Below are 15,187 nucleotides of genomic sequence, written 5' to 3' on the forward strand. Positions count from 1 at the left end.
CGGTAGAGCTTTGCTGGAAAATAATCCAGTCGATTCAGACGCAGTAATACACTGTAGAGTGCGCGGAAGATAAAAAGGAGAAAGCCTGTGCATAATCCCAGTGTTCGTCTATACACCGTACTATTGAGGTGCTTGGGCGGTAGCCGCCCACAAATATATGTACGCTGCACAAGCTCAGGCCAGCAACGTAGATTCTGTCATAAATAGAATAGAACATCATTCTTCTAACTTTCTCAAGCCAAGTATTAATCTCAACATAAATAGTTATGAAGCGGAGTCGTCAAAATCGAAAACTTGCAAAGAGCCGAGGTTCAATCACAGAAGCCAGCCCCGCAGCCAATCACAGCCAAGCTTGCTCGGTCTCTCCGGCGCCGGCCCAAAATGGGAGATCTTGGGAGTTCCGCCGACCCCGAGCCTGAGTTGCCCGTCACTGCCACCAGGACAGCCACCAAACCAACCAGACGGTACCTGACAGGATTCTATGTCCGAGGCAAAACTCTAGGACGGCCACTGTCTCGCCTCTGATCGTTGACCGATCCATGTCTCACTGTTGACCATCATTCGTTCCTTTTCGCTCCTTTTCCCACTCTCGTTAACTCCTCCGGGCTCCATATTCATCCGTCGCCATGCCGTCCTCAACGTTTATTCGGACAGTCTCCACTGTGTCTAGGCTCCATGTTCCTGGCTCTTCTACAAAAGCCCTGGGTCTTGCCCGTTTTCCTCGATTTCCTTTGCCTTTACGCTCTCTTCAACGTCCTTATACTACCGTCGGTGGGTTCTTTCTCCCCGTAGCCCTCTATGATTTCGGATTGCTAAACGGCGAGGTCTTGGTATAGGTGCTACTTATACAAGCGCTAAACCTCCTTCACGTCTCCGCCGCTTCCTCGGGTTCACAACTATCGCCGCATTTGCATTCACCGCTGGACTCTTTTACCAAGTTTCGACAAAGCTTTTGCCCATCATGAATGGCCCGGTTCCGACAGACGAGGAAACCCTCACCATGTACACTCCTTCAGACGCGCTGTCGCAGGAAGTTGAAGACCACATCAAGAACCATCCGTTGTTTATTTCCTTGCGGGAAGACCCTTCGTACGTCGAATCAAGACCGTACATGAAGATCCCAGAGAAGATCCGGGATCGCAGTCTCACGGCGGGGACCCTCTCGAACTCGGGAGGGATCGTTGTTCCACCAACTGCATTCTATAACAACGGCACGAATACTCTAGTCACCTTCTTCTACCTTGGATCAAGAGTCTCCGGTCATCCGGGTATTGTGCATGGCGGGTTTCTTGCAACGCTCTTGGATGAGGGCATGGGACGATGCGCTTTCCCTGTCTTACCGAACAAGGTCGGAGTGACTGCGAATCTAAATGTCGATTACCGGCGCCCGGCCATGGCAAACTCCTACTTTGTCATGCACGCCCAGGTAGTGAAATCAGAAGGCCGCAAGGCCTGGGTTGAGGCTCGCATTGAGACACTTCCTGAGGAGGGCCAGGAGCCGGTCGTCCTAGTCGAAGCCAAGTCCTTGTTTATAGAGCCAAAGCAAGCAGCGGCAGTGGTATGTTATACTTATATTGAACGTATCAGTAGGGTTGGCTAACCGAATCCAGTCGCCGAAACTTCACAAATTTGTCAACTAAGCCAGCGAACCAATCTGTATACACGGGAACCTGACGACGGGCACATAATGACTGCGGCATCTGACGCATAGATAGAGGGAAACTTGATTTCATTCTTGTATATAGCTCCACTGATAATAGACAAGAGGCTAATAGAAATTTAATAAACGTCTGCCTTGCGCTTTACTCCAACAAGTCGTTGCAACAATATTGTGAACCAATAATTAGTGCAAAGTGAGAGTAGCTGAATATGTTCTAATTTGGAGCTGCCGATTGTATAGCTCCGCAGTGCCCCGACCGCCTCCGCCAACCGCAGCTTCGGGCAATAATCTAACCGGACGGGACAGCTACCCACTACTACATCACTACTCCCCGACCTCCGGCTTCGAACACATCTCCTTCATGCCTTGTCAGGCGCGGCGATAGCTTACTCTAACATCCTTCCTCCCTGACAGCCGCCATCATGTCCAAATCGACCAAGTACCTCCTAGTCTCCCTCCCCTCCTCCATCACTCCCTCGCACCACCGCGACGATGCCTTGGACGCCATCACAGCCACTGTCGGCTCGGATAATGGTTCAGTCGCTCCTTTCCCGATTCCGGAGTTCAAGATCGGAACCCTTGACGCTCTCGTACAGCAAGCGGACGAGTTGGCTAAACTAGAGGCTGCGTGTCAGGGTGTCGTCAGCAAGGTTGGCGATGCGTTGAAGAATATCCTAGAAGGCGACGAGGCGCAGATTGAGAAGATGAAGACCGTCAACGATAGTATGAAATACACTTTTTCCCTGCTTTGTTGGTTTTAGTGAAGTTGACGGAAAATAGAGCCCGTGGACCAGTACCTCCGAACGTTCTCATGGAATAAAGTCAAATACCGCGCCGACAAGTCGTTATCGGAGCTAATTGATCTGTTACAAAAGGTTTGTTTCGTGGACTGGATACCCGCCATGAGCTAACTCGTCAAAGGAAGCCGTCAGTATCGATAGTGACCTTCGATCGAAATACTCCCAGTACAACCAGATCAAGAATACATTGGCCACTCTTCGGCGAAAACAAACGTGAAATCTCCCAACTACGGTTTGCGAAGCTCAACTAACTTGACCAGCGGAAACCTATCCACAAAGTCCCTTGCCTCCGTCGTTGACCCCCGCGCCCTCGTTCGGGACTCCGAATACATTGAGACACATCTCGTTGCTGTTCCAGCGCAGCAAGTGAAAGACTTCCTCAAGACCTACGAGACTGTATCGCCCATGGTTGTTCCCCGCTCCGCGAACTTAGTCGCCTCCGATGACGAGTTCACCCTATATGCCGTGACAACATTCCGCAAGCACAGCACCGAGTTCGTCCACAAATGTCGCGAGCAGAAATGGATCCCTCGCGATTTTAAGTACGTGGAAGGCGGGAAGGAAGAGGAGCGTCGGGAAGTCGAGCGGGTAGGCGGCGACGAGCGTAAGCTCTGGGGTGAGACACTGCGACTGGGGCGGACTTCATGGAGCGAGGCTGTCATGGTATGGGTACACGTTCTCGTCCTCCGCGTATTTGTCGAGACTGTACTCCGCTACGGCCTCCCGCTGGACTTTGCCTGCGCGCTTATCAAGGTAGGTACCACAATATGCTCGAAGAGTCAAATCTAACAGCTAGCAGACACCAAGCTCAAAACACGCTGATAAAGCAAAGAAGAACCTTGACGAGAAATACTCATACCTAGCTGGGAATGCATTCGGACGGGACAAGAAGGGCCGGGTCAAGAAGGACGACCCCAACGAGATGCATGGCGTTGAAGGTGGTGGTGCAGACTACACGGCCTATGTGTATTACGATTTTGAATTCATTTGATCCGGCCGGGTTATTTTGTCTATATCCGACCTGGTTGGCTACAGAACTGCATGTTGGTAGCGTACATATACCGTATACTGAGCTTGAATTGAGCAAATGTTCGCATCACCCCTTTGTAGCCAGTTATGATCTTGGCGAGATTCGGTTTAATTTACGAGTGTATCTGTACGGAGTAACTAATCAATGATCGCCATCTTCGCGTGGGATGAGAACAACCTTGAAAGTCTTGGACTCCGCCCCGAAGTCGGTGACAACCCCCGCGGTTTCAGGAGCCCCGCCGAACCCATTTTTATTACGCGGCAGTCTATCTCCTCTTCCTATTCCTTTTCCCTCCTTCAACTTCCCTTCATCACTCAATTTCCCTGAGACCCGGTACCAGGTCGCTTTGCTGAATTCTCTTCCAAAATGGCCACGTAGGATCCCCAGTCTCTTACCGCACTCCATCATCAAACTAATCAAGTTGCCCATTTATAGAAACATCACCCACCACGCCGGCATCACGCGCAATGAGCGCAATCAGCTCCGCAAGCAGAAAGGCCTCACAATTTGGCTGACCGGCCTCTCCGCCTCCGGCAAGTCTACCATCGCCGTTGAGCTGGAGCACCAGCTTCTCCAGCGCGGTCTGCATGCCTACCGCCTCGACGGCGACAACGTGCGCTTCGGCCTGAACAAAGATCTCGGCTTCTCCGACGCTGATCGCAACGAGAACATCCGGCGCATTGCAGAAGTCGCGAAGCTCTTCGCTGACAGTTCCTCAATCGCCATCACGAGTTTCATCTCTCCTTTCCGGGCTGACCGTGATACGGCACGGAAACTGCACGAGGTCCCTACGCCGAATGATAGCACTGGTTTGCCATTCGTCGAGGTATTCGTTGATGTGCCGATTGAGGTTGCTGAGAAGAGAGATCCCAAGGGGTTGTACAAGAAGGCCCGCGAGGGGATCATCAAGGAGTTCACGGGTATTAGCAGTCCGTATGAGGCGCCTGAAAACCCGGAGGTTCATGTGAAGAACGTGGATCTGCCGATTCAGGAGGCTGTCAAGCAGATTATTGACTACTTGGATAGCAAGAAGTTGCTTGATGCTTAGGGGAGAGATGCGCGTGAGGTTCTGTTACGGGTGCGTGGATGAGTAGACTACGTCCGATAGCATAGACATGCGTGCATATAGATGCTCTTTATCTGTTATATACCCATGTCTGTACATACGAATGAGTTACTTGGTTCCGGCTTCAATCGTGTGGTGTCCATAGAGCCAATGTCTTAATTCCAACTGAAGGATTCTAGATCTAAGTTTATATGCTGTACTGTATATACCTCTAGTCTACAACGATCTAAATCTACTCCTTCGCAAGAGCAATGACTTTCTTCGCCGCATCTTCAAAGCTATCAAAGGCATGCAGCGGAAGCCCACTTTCAGCGATCTGTAAGGCAAGCCAGGTCAGCACCCCAATTACCATCCCCAAACAAACCAGAAGCAGTTGAGACAGTAGGAAAAGAAAGGGTACATACCATCCGCTGCCCACTCTCCTCATTTGTCCCCCTCAGCCTCACAACAACTGGCACACTCATTTTCAGATCCCTGAAAGCAAGTATGATCCCCTCAGCAATCATATCGCACCTCGTCAAGCCGCCGAAGATATTCACGAAGATGGCTTTTACGCGCGGATCTGAGGTGATAATTCGAAAGGAGGATTTCACCGTCTCGGAGGTAGCTTTGCCACCTGTGTCGAGGAAGTTAGCGCATGAGCCGCCGTGGTGTGTGAGTGCGTCAACGGTGTTCATTGCTAGGCCGGCGCCGTTTACTGCGAGGATTGGTTAGGGGTTAGCTCTTGAATGGCGAGCGGGCAGTTTGTCTTACCTAGGGTTCCGATGCTCCCTTTTCCGTCGAGTCTATACGGCGTTAGGGCGAAGGGATCAGTGGCTTGATGGGGAATATAGATAAGGCGTACTTGACGTAGACAATTCCATCTTTTTCGGCTTCTACCTCTTCAGGCACTTCCTCCTTGACATCTCTAAGCGCATGGATTTCCTCTTGCCGACCTGAGCTCCGGAACGCAGCGTCGTCAAATCCAAATCTCGCGCCGCGTACCTCGAAGCCCTCCTCAGCAGAGTATTTGGCTCGGACCTCTAAGACAAAGGCCTCCTTCTGCTTGAAGATCTGCCAAAGCGCTTGAACAATTCCAGCGAGCTTGCCGTGTGCTGAGATTGGAAGACTCAACTGAGTTGCTGCGGCCGTGATGATACAGTCCGAAGCCTCAAATCTTTCTTTGGTGTAAGGGAAGGGAAGACGGGTGGAGTTGCTGGATTCGAAGCCAGGAGATGTTGAGGCGATAAGTGCGGGGGAGAGTGCAGTCCTGTCGATTGTGAGGGAGATATGAACGTCTGAAGCTGATATGGAGGTTTCATTGACTTGGATGCCGGTCTGTTTAAGCATGTCGAGGGCTTGGAATTGCTTGATGTAAAGGTTTCGAGATTGGCATTTTTGGAGGGTCTGTTGACGTCTTGGGATAACTCGTCTCATTGTGTGCAGGCCTCTTTTCTGGCCCCCGAAGGTGGACTGCGTCGTAAGCTTCTACATATCCTGAGGTAGCTAGAAGATACCTACGGCAGAGCTTGAATTGCTGGGCCTGTTCGTAAGAAGGGCCTTCATCCCCTCGCCAAATTTCTCTGGATGGTTGACCATGACCGCGCCAGCGCGCTCAAGGGCTCTATACTTCTCCTCTGGCCCGGGCTCACCAGGTGCCGTCCAGGCTCCTGCGTGGCCCATTATTCGTCCCGGGGGGGCCTGTCGGCCGCCAAGTAGAGCCATAATCGGTCTTTCCTGTCAGTCCTGTGGAGTGTAGCAGAGCGAAGCACATACTTGGGGCTCGTAGTCCTGCGACGGTAATCCCTAATCCACTCCGCCGCATCCATTTCGGCTGTTCCGCCAATCTCACCAACCAAGATAATTCCTTCTGTGTCAGGGTCGTTTTCAAAGATCTTTAGAGCATCGACAAAGTTCGTCCCCGCGAGCGGGTCTCCACCCATACTGATACAGAGACTCTGACCCAGCCCCGCACGAGTAGTAGAGGCAACAGTCTCGTAGCTCAAAGTACCTGACTTCGCGACTATACCTATCTTACCTGGAGCAAAGCAGGGCAGCGGCTGGAACCCGATGCGGCATTTCCCTATCGCAGAGATTATCCCGGGGCAATTAGCCCCGACGAGTCTGGTTTTGGACTGGGTTTTGAGTATGGAGTGGACCTGTCAACTGTAAGCATATACCCTACCTATTTCATGGAGAAACCGTACGTACCCTAAGAATATCATGGAGCGGGACGTGCTCTGCCACTGCAACGACAAGAGGGATCTCGGCTTCAATGGCTTCCTCAATCGCCTTTGCCGTCTGATTTCCTGGCACATAGATTGCGGAGGCATCCGGCTTTGCTTGCGCTTGGGCCTATCACAGTATCAGTAATGGACTCGGGAACAAAGTAATGGATTTGTACCGCCTTGACAGATGGGAAGACTGGCAGCCCCAGGTGTTCCCCTTCCACACCAGGTTTCACACCGCCGACGATCTTCGTTCCCCATTCCAATGACTCTTTCACGTTCGCCGTAGCCTAGCTGGTCAGTCTCCATCGCTGCAACTTCGACTCGAGCCTACCTGTCTGCCTGCAATGCCTATTAGCGATATAATGATATGCCCATGGGTGATTTACCTGTAAATCCCTGGAACAGAACTCTGGTATGCGTGCCAATCTTGAGGTTTGGGAGCGTATCCGCATAGTCGCTCTTACACGATGAGCTGGAAAAGTGCTTGATATGGTGTACTGAGGCTCGCAAAAGCGGCGTCTTCTGCGCCCGCAGCGTCAACGAGCACAAACCAGGCATCACGAGTGGGCAATTGAAGTATAGCACTCGAAGTCAACCGTTATCAAACCAAAAGTCTATTGTTCATAAATAATATAACAACATAGTAGAGTAAGAGATTGAGCTCCAACAAAGGACAGTAGTTGGAGAAACAACCTCGGGAAATCTGGGGTCTTTACTAGTTTCCCAAAACAACCCTCCGCGCCGGTCTCGGACTCCCCGCCTACCATTCCTAGCGGGCATGATTATGGGAGCCCAAGGGCATACAGTACAGTAACGATTGGCTTTCTCGATTGGCTTTCTCGGGAACAGAGGGAGCTGTCCACGGTCTCTCGGGAAGACATATTGATGGCCATGCCCACGCAGTATGCATATTTTGCACGCAAAAAAATTGCTCAGAAGTTTAGCCAAATAGCCGTCTGCATATAGCCGTTTAAAATGGGGGGAATATGGGGTTCTTGGTAGTGTCAAACCCTAGAAGCACTAATATTAGCATAATAAAGTATGAGAAGAACTCTGTCCCGCATACCTCAGAGTGATATCAAGCTGTACGCAATCAACCCCAGATTTACCTGGACATACTGTAACATGCACATTCACACAACATGCGGCCGCTGGGTCTTTCCATCATTCTCCAGTCGATCTCCGCCAGCGTCGATCGTCTTGCTCAGCGTTCCAGCGGCTTCGCGAGCTTCCAATCACGAAGCTCTGCCGCATTTTGATTTTCCCTCCCCTCATCTCGATCACGAGACCCAACCAGAGTTAAGAATCCCAAACACGGCGGGGTTGGTGTTGAAACGTTTGGTTACTTAGGTAGCCGCCGCAGACTCCAGACTGACGCCATACATTATCGCACATCAACTATTAATAACTGCAACCACTTTTTCGACTCGGTCCAGACACATCTACAGGTGTCATATAAAAGTTCAGGCGTGGAGATGGCCAGCAAGGCTGCTAAGTCTCCGGCTGTTGCAAAGGGTTTGTCTTTCTTTCTTGTTTTCTTATTTTCTTATTTTCTTAAGTTCCAAGTTCTCTCGCTCTCGTCCTTTTGCTAGCTCTGCTTTGACGCCCGAAGCTGAAGCTCGTCCTGCTTGCACTTAAACCACACCCAGCGCTCTCCGGAGACTCGTTACTAACGCCAGCCCAAATGTCCACAGTCGCAGCAACATCCCCAACTACAGCAACAGCAACATCCGAGCTCCAGTCCTCTCTCCGCGAACTCCACATTGGCGAAAAGACTTCTTCCATAACCGACATCGCGCGGCCGAAACTTACAGCTACCACCGCGCTCCCGGCAAAGAAAAAGAAAGCGCCTGTCGTCGCCGATTCCTGGGAAGATGAACTCGAGCTATCGGATCAAGATACAGACAGAGGTGGTGCCGGCCTCGAAGACGAGCTAGGTTCACCAAATGTCGCTACAAGCCTGGCCACCTCTCCCGCGGTAGCCGAGGGGCCCCTTGACCCGCCGCCCACCCCAATCTCCCCGCAAACATCTCAGCCGTGGATTGCTAATGCCGTGGCGGCAGCGACGGCCGGTGGATGTGGGCCAGATTCTTCGTCTCGATCCAGACCTTCGTCTGCTTCGACGTCTGCACGAGACCCAAATCGGCGGCCAGAGAAGCAGACTGCTGTTGCAGGGAGGTTGATTGCAGGCGCGTTGGGGATTCGAGCGCCCAAGAGGACGGAGGAACAGCGAGCTTACGACCGGGCCGTGAAGGAGCAGGAGATTAGACGGAGGAATAGGGAGAGGGAGGAGGCAGCCAAGGCTAAGGAGGAAGAGGAGAAGGCGAAGGCCGCTATTTGGGACGCTTGATTTATATCTCTGCCATTTCATTTGTTTTTATGGGGCTCTCTTTTTACGGTTTTACACGTTCATTCTTGCTTTTTCCCCTCCTAATTCCGGTGAAGTTTATACGGAGTTGACTGTCTTTGTGAGGAATATTTATCCGGGTGAGAGTTTAAGCCGGAATAAAACTCATGTATATTAATATAGGCAGGGCAATAGATTATGTTGCGCTCAGGATATTTCATCAGGGATGACAAAAGGGAGCTGGCGTATAATGCCTCTAAACAAGGAAGATGGCAGATGCAGCAGCAAGGTAATATGCAGTCAAGCTGCCACCTGCCATTATCTCAACCCTTCTTGTGACACTCCTCGCAACACAGAAAGCCCGCCCAGTCAGGTTTATGCCAACTCAATCACCCATGCGCCAGAAAAAGGATACCGACAAAGATTTCGCGTGAAGGACAGGAGGGAAGCCGGACTCTGGTAAATTAGAAACCACCGCCGATTTGCTCCTGGTGAACTTCAAGGGTATCACCATCGGCCATGTCGAGCTAGGGGGTAGATAAGCATGTTAGCAGAATGAACAAAGTAGTAGATTTTTGAGTTGGGTCTAAAATGAGTATATGGAAGATCAAGACAAGACGTACCGTGTCTGGTGTATCTTCTGGGCGTACGCGCGTTCCATCGAAAAGGAAACGAACTGTTGACGGCTGTTTCCCTTGACGGTCACAGAATGCATCCATAAGCTTTTTCAGGGTAGTTGTTCGCTTAATCTTGAAAAAAACTTCGTTGTTATTGTCGGTGACCTTGATATTCAGATGTTCAACAGGCGCAGGTGCCTCAGGAGCGGGAGCAGATGGATCAGACATTGTTGAAACTTTTTCGGAGTTAGGGAAAGACTAGCTAAAAAAGCTGTATTGTTGGAAGCCTGCGAGCGAGCGTTGCGTTAGTGTATTCTTGATTAAGTGTGTGTTGCGATCTTGCGATATAATGCGGGGTAAGAGGAACTGGGCGCGGAGAGAAGAAGGCGGGCTTACACAACGTTGAGGTGTCGGAGGTGACAGTTCAGCGTCAAAAACGATGTTGTACTGAAGGACAGACCGCGAAGAGAGCAAGTCGGAAGATGTTGGGTTGGTAATGAGTCGTAGTAGGAGGCGACAAGAAGGTGATCGAAGCCCCCACCAGTGAAGAATTGCGGAGAATCTATTTTGCGGCGCAAGTCTCAAGCGGTGGAAGGGGAGAGAGTATAATGTTAGTCAATTCATCCTCGATTGACGCTCCCAGCCAACCGTCTGTTGTTCCGGGGCTATTTCCGTTTATTAGTTGTGTTTCTCAGAAGACGCTCTGTGTGTTGCTCTCGACTTTCAAGTACAATTTGCTTCCTGAGTATACAAAACGAATTACATCATGGTGAGCAGATATATATGTACCTAGACTTGAAAGAGAGAACTTGGAGATAACGCCTTCTAGGGTGGACTGAAAGAGGATATAGCGTTCGATCCCCCTTGCCATCCACGAGCAGTACAGTCTCATTCCCCTTTGATCTTTCAATCAGTGCTGACATGCCTAGTGCGCCATTCAAGGTAGACTCCCGAACCATGGACACATTGAGCCAAACAGGCATTGACGGCAGCAGCATGCTTGACCAAGAACTCCTATCAAGAGGAAAGGTGCCAGGCTCAAATCAACGCCTTGTATGAATGCTGCAGTGCTTTCTACAAAGAAAAAGGAGACGACGCGAAAACTCCTAGCTGCCCGAAACCAAACCTCCTAAAACTCCGGATGAAGCAGCGCGAACAGGAAGCTTCATAACCCTTCTCTAAAAACATTCTGCTGCTGTCCAGATGACAGCAATGCCCATTATTCGAGCTGCTGTATATATCGAAGTTAAGCGTTCCACCGGCATAGTTAGAAGCGGTGAATGTGCTGTAACAATTCCTTTGCAGTCTGAGCTCCCATATAAGTTAAGAGCTAGACTAGTTGTAAGAACTGCTGGATTGTTCTAAGACAATCTTGAGCACGCGAGAGGCCGATTGACCTGAACGAAGATTGAAGCGCTCGTTCCGAGACTCTAATGATTGCCTAATTGACATTAAAGAAGAAAGGAAAAAGAAGAAATCGACCAGCAGAAAGCGCGGGAGGATTTTTATGGCGTGAAGGTTTAGGCACTAGTCTACTTTAGGGCTAGCGGCAGTCGACCAAAACAGCGCGCTGGGCCAACGAGAATTCATGCGGGTGACAACTCAAAAGAGGCAGAAACACTGTCACGCAGCTTTATTCTGCTGCTTCCCAGTCCATTGCTGGCAAACTGTTTTTTTACTATTGCCTAGCTTATGGCTCCGCTGAGTAGAGCTGCCGGGTCGGCCGGCTCTGTGTCCGGCTTCACGTCATTGAATGTAAGTATTGTTTTTATGGGTTCGATACCTCGCCGACTCAGCGCTCTAACCCATGGCTTCTTACAGCAGGACCAGCGGCAACCGAACAATACCGAAGTCATCGAAATTGACGACGATGATGATGAACCAATGGATGATGAAGAGGAGGAGTACAACGAAGATGAAATGTTAGAGGTCGAAGATGACGAGGACATGGAGGAAGAGGAGCAAGAACTGGAAGAAAATGCCTCAGTAGAAGATCGGAACGGCAGCGAATCACCCCTGAACCTAGTTGGAGTCCCAAATGGCCAGAGTATGTCTTTTCAACATGAGACTGAATATGCTTCTGACCGCGTTATAGATGGAGTCGACGTCACTGCTTCTGAGTTCTTCACCTCAGCAGGCGCAAAGCAAGCACTGCACCCCCTTCGCCGGACTGCCGACCGAGTTACCCGCCAGATCGAAGCTTTCGCCGATAAATTGGACCGCTTTAAACAAAAGGCTAACCGCGCGGACGAATTTCAGAACTACCAGGCTGTCTACCAGTTGGTGAAGGGATGCCAAACCATTGCGCAGGACGCGATTCAGGACCTTTCCAAACAAAACACACTTAAAAGAGCGAAATTGGGATGGAGTTTTAGTAACAGCAACGGCACGAGTGACGCTAAAACCGAAGAAGAGCTGCAACGGTTACAGTTAGAAGCAAGTACTTGGCAGCTTCTGCTGAACCTCGTCAGTGTTGACGACCCTGCTAGTAGAGCCAGCTTCCTACAAGCACAAGAGACTGCATTTCAAAAGCTCCATCGGTATTCGTCAGATCGCGACATTTGGGATCAGTTCATGAAGGCGGACCAATATGCGGTGGAATGCGTGATTATTATGAAATGGTTGGAACAAACTGCGCGGTCTTCCAGTCAGGACATCGACTCTTTGATCTCAGAATTAGAGATACAGGCTGAGAGAGGACAAGGCTCTTGGACTCATGGATGGCTGTATACCAAAGAGACTATCAAGGGGCAGAAGCGGCTACGCGCCTGGCCTCAACCTCTGGAACCGAACGACCCAGGGATTACGGCTTCCTTACTGACTTCTGAACAATCCGAACCGCTGATAACACAGCTAGACCCCGATGCAGTCACCCGCCAGAAACAGAACCTCCAGAGAAAGGACCAATTTTACGAGCGTGCTACCTGGATGACGTGCTGGAAAATGCTTCGACAGGGCGAGGACTGGACTAAGATTAGGCAGTGGGCGTCAGACCGCTTGGAGCACTGGCGCGCAGTCAGTATCTGCGGTTCCAGCATCGATGCCCAGTCGAATGGGGAAGCAACGCCTTCTGATGATGGAGTAACACGTATGATGAACTTCCGGTCCCAAGAAACCTGGAGGGCTGCTTGTTCTAGCCTTGCGCGAGACTCAAAGACAGAAGATTTCGAACGGGCTGTCTACGGGCTGTTGTGTGGTGACTCAGAAGCAGCTAGCAAGGTGTGCACGAGCTGGGACGATTATCTCTATGTTTGGTTCAACAATCAGGTTTTATCCCGTTACAGGGGCTTCTGCAAGCAGTTCCAGCGAAAGCTCAATCATTCTCCCACAAGCCCTGTGGTCTTCCAGCCGGAACCTGCCGGGTATGCGGATTTCAACAAATTTGTGCAGTACACCAAAGGTAACGATCGAGTCGGTGGCGAGGCTCGAAACCCCTACCGGACAATTCAAGCTGCGATATTAGGTAAAAACTATGACACCTTCTTCACGTCCTTGGCGAAAGCTGTCTCGCAGGCAGCTACCAATAGAGACGGACCGTCATACGTGCCTGACCTGGAACCCACTTACGTGGATGACTCTCTTTTGATTGCGGCTGAGGATCGTGATGCGCTACGAATTGCTGCTCACCTCTATGTTGTCGCGGACTCGGCCGGCTACGTGCGCAAAGATATTCAATTCCTTGAAACTGCGTCGGTAAATGTGATTGGGTATATTGCTGACCTAGAGGAAGCTGGGCTTGTCGATATCATTCCGCTCTATGCGTCGCTTCTACCAGAGCTTGGGCAGTATCTGGTGCTTGGGGATGTGTTACTCGAGATCGTCGAAGAGAGAGAGAGGAGACTACTAGTTCAATTGATAAACAAATACGGAATCGACATCGAAGCAGTTATCGCACAGCAATGGGATTCGGTCACAGCTGTAAAGTCTGCTGTCGAGCACACGAGGACATTCAAGTGGGTATCAAAAGTCATTATTCGCAAGGATGGCATCCGCGAGCTGGCACCCGTCAAGAAGGATTTCATCGGGACGGAAATTTCGACGCAAGACGAGCGACTCATACGTAGCGTTGAATGGCTTCGTTTTGTCGACGGGCAATGGGGCCGGATCTGTCTTCTTGGGACAGAGCTCTACAAGAAATTCTTCAGTGAGTTTGTTTGTATTTGACTCCGAATTATGCTAACCTTTCCGACAGTATCCGGCAAACTTCCTGCTGCTCGAGAGCTGAGCCGGCGGATGCGCCTTTCGGACCTCTCGCGTGAATTCTTCGGGTTTGATATTGCGGACTTCTACCCAGGGGACTATGAGGATGGAACTGACCGCGGCACCCCAGAGCCCTCCAGTCCGTCAAAATTGAGGTCCTTTGGTCACAAGCGGAATAAATCATCCAATACTAGCTTGCAATCCACTAGCCAGACCCGACTTCTATACGCGCAGTCACAGACTATGCGCGACCTAGAACAGCTCATCCTCGCCTTTGACGCTCTGGAAGCATTTGCTCTTACCTGCGAAAAAGTCGACAAGCTCAAACGCCGACGAGACTCGGGAACCATCAAGGGCATTAAGGAGGAAGTCCACGACGCCCTAGACGCCATCAGCGTGCACATTGACAATATCCTTTACGACTGGCTAGTCACCCCGCGAGACGGTAAGTCTTATCTACCATATCTAACCTCTAACACGGGCCCTAAACCACCCACTAATGCTGCTTCTCCAGAAACCGAAGCCGCCGAACTTGAACAAATCCGCACCACCTACATCCCCGAACTCTTCCTCGAATACCACAGCGCCCTCTACTACTGTGCGCACATCGTCAGCTCCGAGATCCTAGTGCAATGCATGAATTTGGCCATGCAGGTGGCCGAGAACGAGCCTCTAACACGTAGCTTTGTGGCTGGGAAGCGAATGGCCGAGTTGATGGACGCCCTAGCACTCTCGAGTAAGGCGATGGTGAATGCGCACGCGAAGCCAGATGCCCGTTCTGCTGGTGGCGAGAGTTTGGGGCTTTGGACTGTGACTGTGAATGAGGAGGATGAGGAGGGGCAGATTTTGGGAACGGCGAGGTAAGGTTGTACCGTTGTTAGATGTCGTATTTCTTTGCGTGCATGGTATGGGACCTATACAGTATCTACTTTACCAGATAGTATCTTGTCTGGCCCACTACGGAACTACTTGAGCATTGGTTTGATGGATGGGAATGGAACTGGATGTACATTACCAATGGAGGTTCTTTCATTTCGTCTAGTCTTACTCAGTATTGGATATATATCCTTGTATTCTTGGACTCCAGGCTACATATTACCGCTCGCCTCCTTCAGGTTTTGCTCTTACCTTAGTCTAGAGACTGGACGCTTTGAAGAAGTATTAGGCCTGATATAAGGCGTTGGATATCAAGTCGTCACCGCTGTTTGGATTCGATTAGGCAGGAAAGATCATAGCCATAACCGTAATAATAATCTG

General features: G+C 50.6%; 7 protein-coding genes across 7 annotated transcripts; 5 read left to right on the top strand and 2 right to left on the bottom strand.

The window, feature by feature from the left end:
* The first annotated feature begins 438 nt into the window (after positions 1–438).
* Positions 439–1,749, top strand: BDW70DRAFT_125605 (PaaI family thioesterase). The gene is made up of 3 exons (XM_073734905.1): positions 439–771; positions 837–1,558; positions 1,611–1,749. The coding sequence occupies exons 1-3, from the start codon at positions 627–629 to the stop codon at positions 1,638–1,640; spliced, it is 897 nt and encodes a 298-aa protein (XP_073601027.1). The 5' UTR covers positions 439–626; the 3' UTR covers positions 1,641–1,749.
* A 241-nt stretch (positions 1,750–1,990) lies between these two features.
* Positions 1,991–3,559, top strand: BDW70DRAFT_1608 (H(+)-transporting V1 sector ATPase subunit C). The gene is made up of 5 exons (XM_073740902.1): positions 1,991–2,383; positions 2,441–2,535; positions 2,582–2,673; positions 2,721–3,213; positions 3,260–3,559. Exons 1-5 carry the CDS (start codon positions 2,083–2,085, stop codon positions 3,449–3,451), a joined length of 1,173 nt encoding a protein of 390 aa, XP_073601028.1. The 5' UTR covers positions 1,991–2,082; the 3' UTR covers positions 3,452–3,559.
* Positions 3,560–3,774: 215 nt separating this feature from the next.
* Positions 3,775–4,716, top strand: BDW70DRAFT_125608 (adenylyl-sulfate kinase). Its single transcript, XM_073734906.1, has 2 exons — positions 3,775–3,864; positions 3,926–4,716. The coding sequence occupies exons 1-2, from the start codon at positions 3,857–3,859 to the stop codon at positions 4,536–4,538; spliced, it is 621 nt and encodes a 206-aa protein (XP_073601029.1). The 5' UTR covers positions 3,775–3,856; the 3' UTR covers positions 4,539–4,716.
* Positions 4,717–4,788: 72 nt separating this feature from the next.
* Positions 4,789–7,324, bottom strand: BDW70DRAFT_165493 (putative succinyl-CoA synthetase subunit alpha; the record flags this gene model as incomplete). The annotated part of the gene is made up of 10 exons (XM_073741762.1): positions 4,789–4,872; positions 4,961–5,253; positions 5,310–5,341; positions 5,401–6,023; positions 6,057–6,267; positions 6,312–6,694; positions 6,747–6,890; positions 6,940–7,053; positions 7,098–7,114; positions 7,153–7,324. 10 exons carry the CDS (start codon positions 7,322–7,324, stop codon positions 4,789–4,791), a joined length of 2,073 nt encoding a protein of 690 aa, XP_073601030.1.
* A 954-nt stretch (positions 7,325–8,278) lies between these two features.
* BDW70DRAFT_125610 (uncharacterized protein) lies at positions 8,279–9,258 on the top strand. The gene has a single exon (XM_073734907.1). It carries the CDS (start codon positions 8,451–8,453, stop codon positions 9,114–9,116), a length of 666 nt encoding a protein of 221 aa, XP_073601031.1. The 5' UTR covers positions 8,279–8,450; the 3' UTR covers positions 9,117–9,258.
* On the bottom strand, positions 9,259–10,378 carry BDW70DRAFT_125611 (SUMO family protein SMT3). Its single transcript, XM_073734908.1, has 3 exons — positions 10,127–10,378; positions 9,737–10,017; positions 9,259–9,640 (listed from the first exon to the last, which is right to left on the bottom strand). Exons 2-3 carry the CDS (start codon positions 9,956–9,958, stop codon positions 9,578–9,580), a joined length of 285 nt encoding a protein of 94 aa, XP_073601032.1. The 5' UTR covers positions 9,959–10,017; positions 10,127–10,378; the 3' UTR covers positions 9,259–9,577.
* Positions 10,379–11,373: 995 nt separating this feature from the next.
* On the top strand, positions 11,374–14,931 carry BDW70DRAFT_125614 (nucleoporin Nup84/Nup107 family protein). The gene is made up of 5 exons (XM_073734909.1): positions 11,374–11,485; positions 11,552–11,777; positions 11,826–13,874; positions 13,923–14,375; positions 14,445–14,931. Exons 1-5 carry the CDS (start codon positions 11,423–11,425, stop codon positions 14,792–14,794), a joined length of 3,141 nt encoding a protein of 1,046 aa, XP_073601033.1. The 5' UTR covers positions 11,374–11,422; the 3' UTR covers positions 14,795–14,931.
* Positions 14,932–15,187: the final 256 nt, after the last annotated feature.

Source organism: Aspergillus foveolatus, assembly GCF_047715535.1.
Source record: "Aspergillus foveolatus strain CBS 279.81 unplaced genomic scaffold BDW70scaffold_1, whole genome shotgun sequence".
Lineage (NCBI taxonomy): Eukaryota > Fungi > Ascomycota > Eurotiomycetes > Eurotiales > Aspergillaceae > Aspergillus > Aspergillus foveolatus.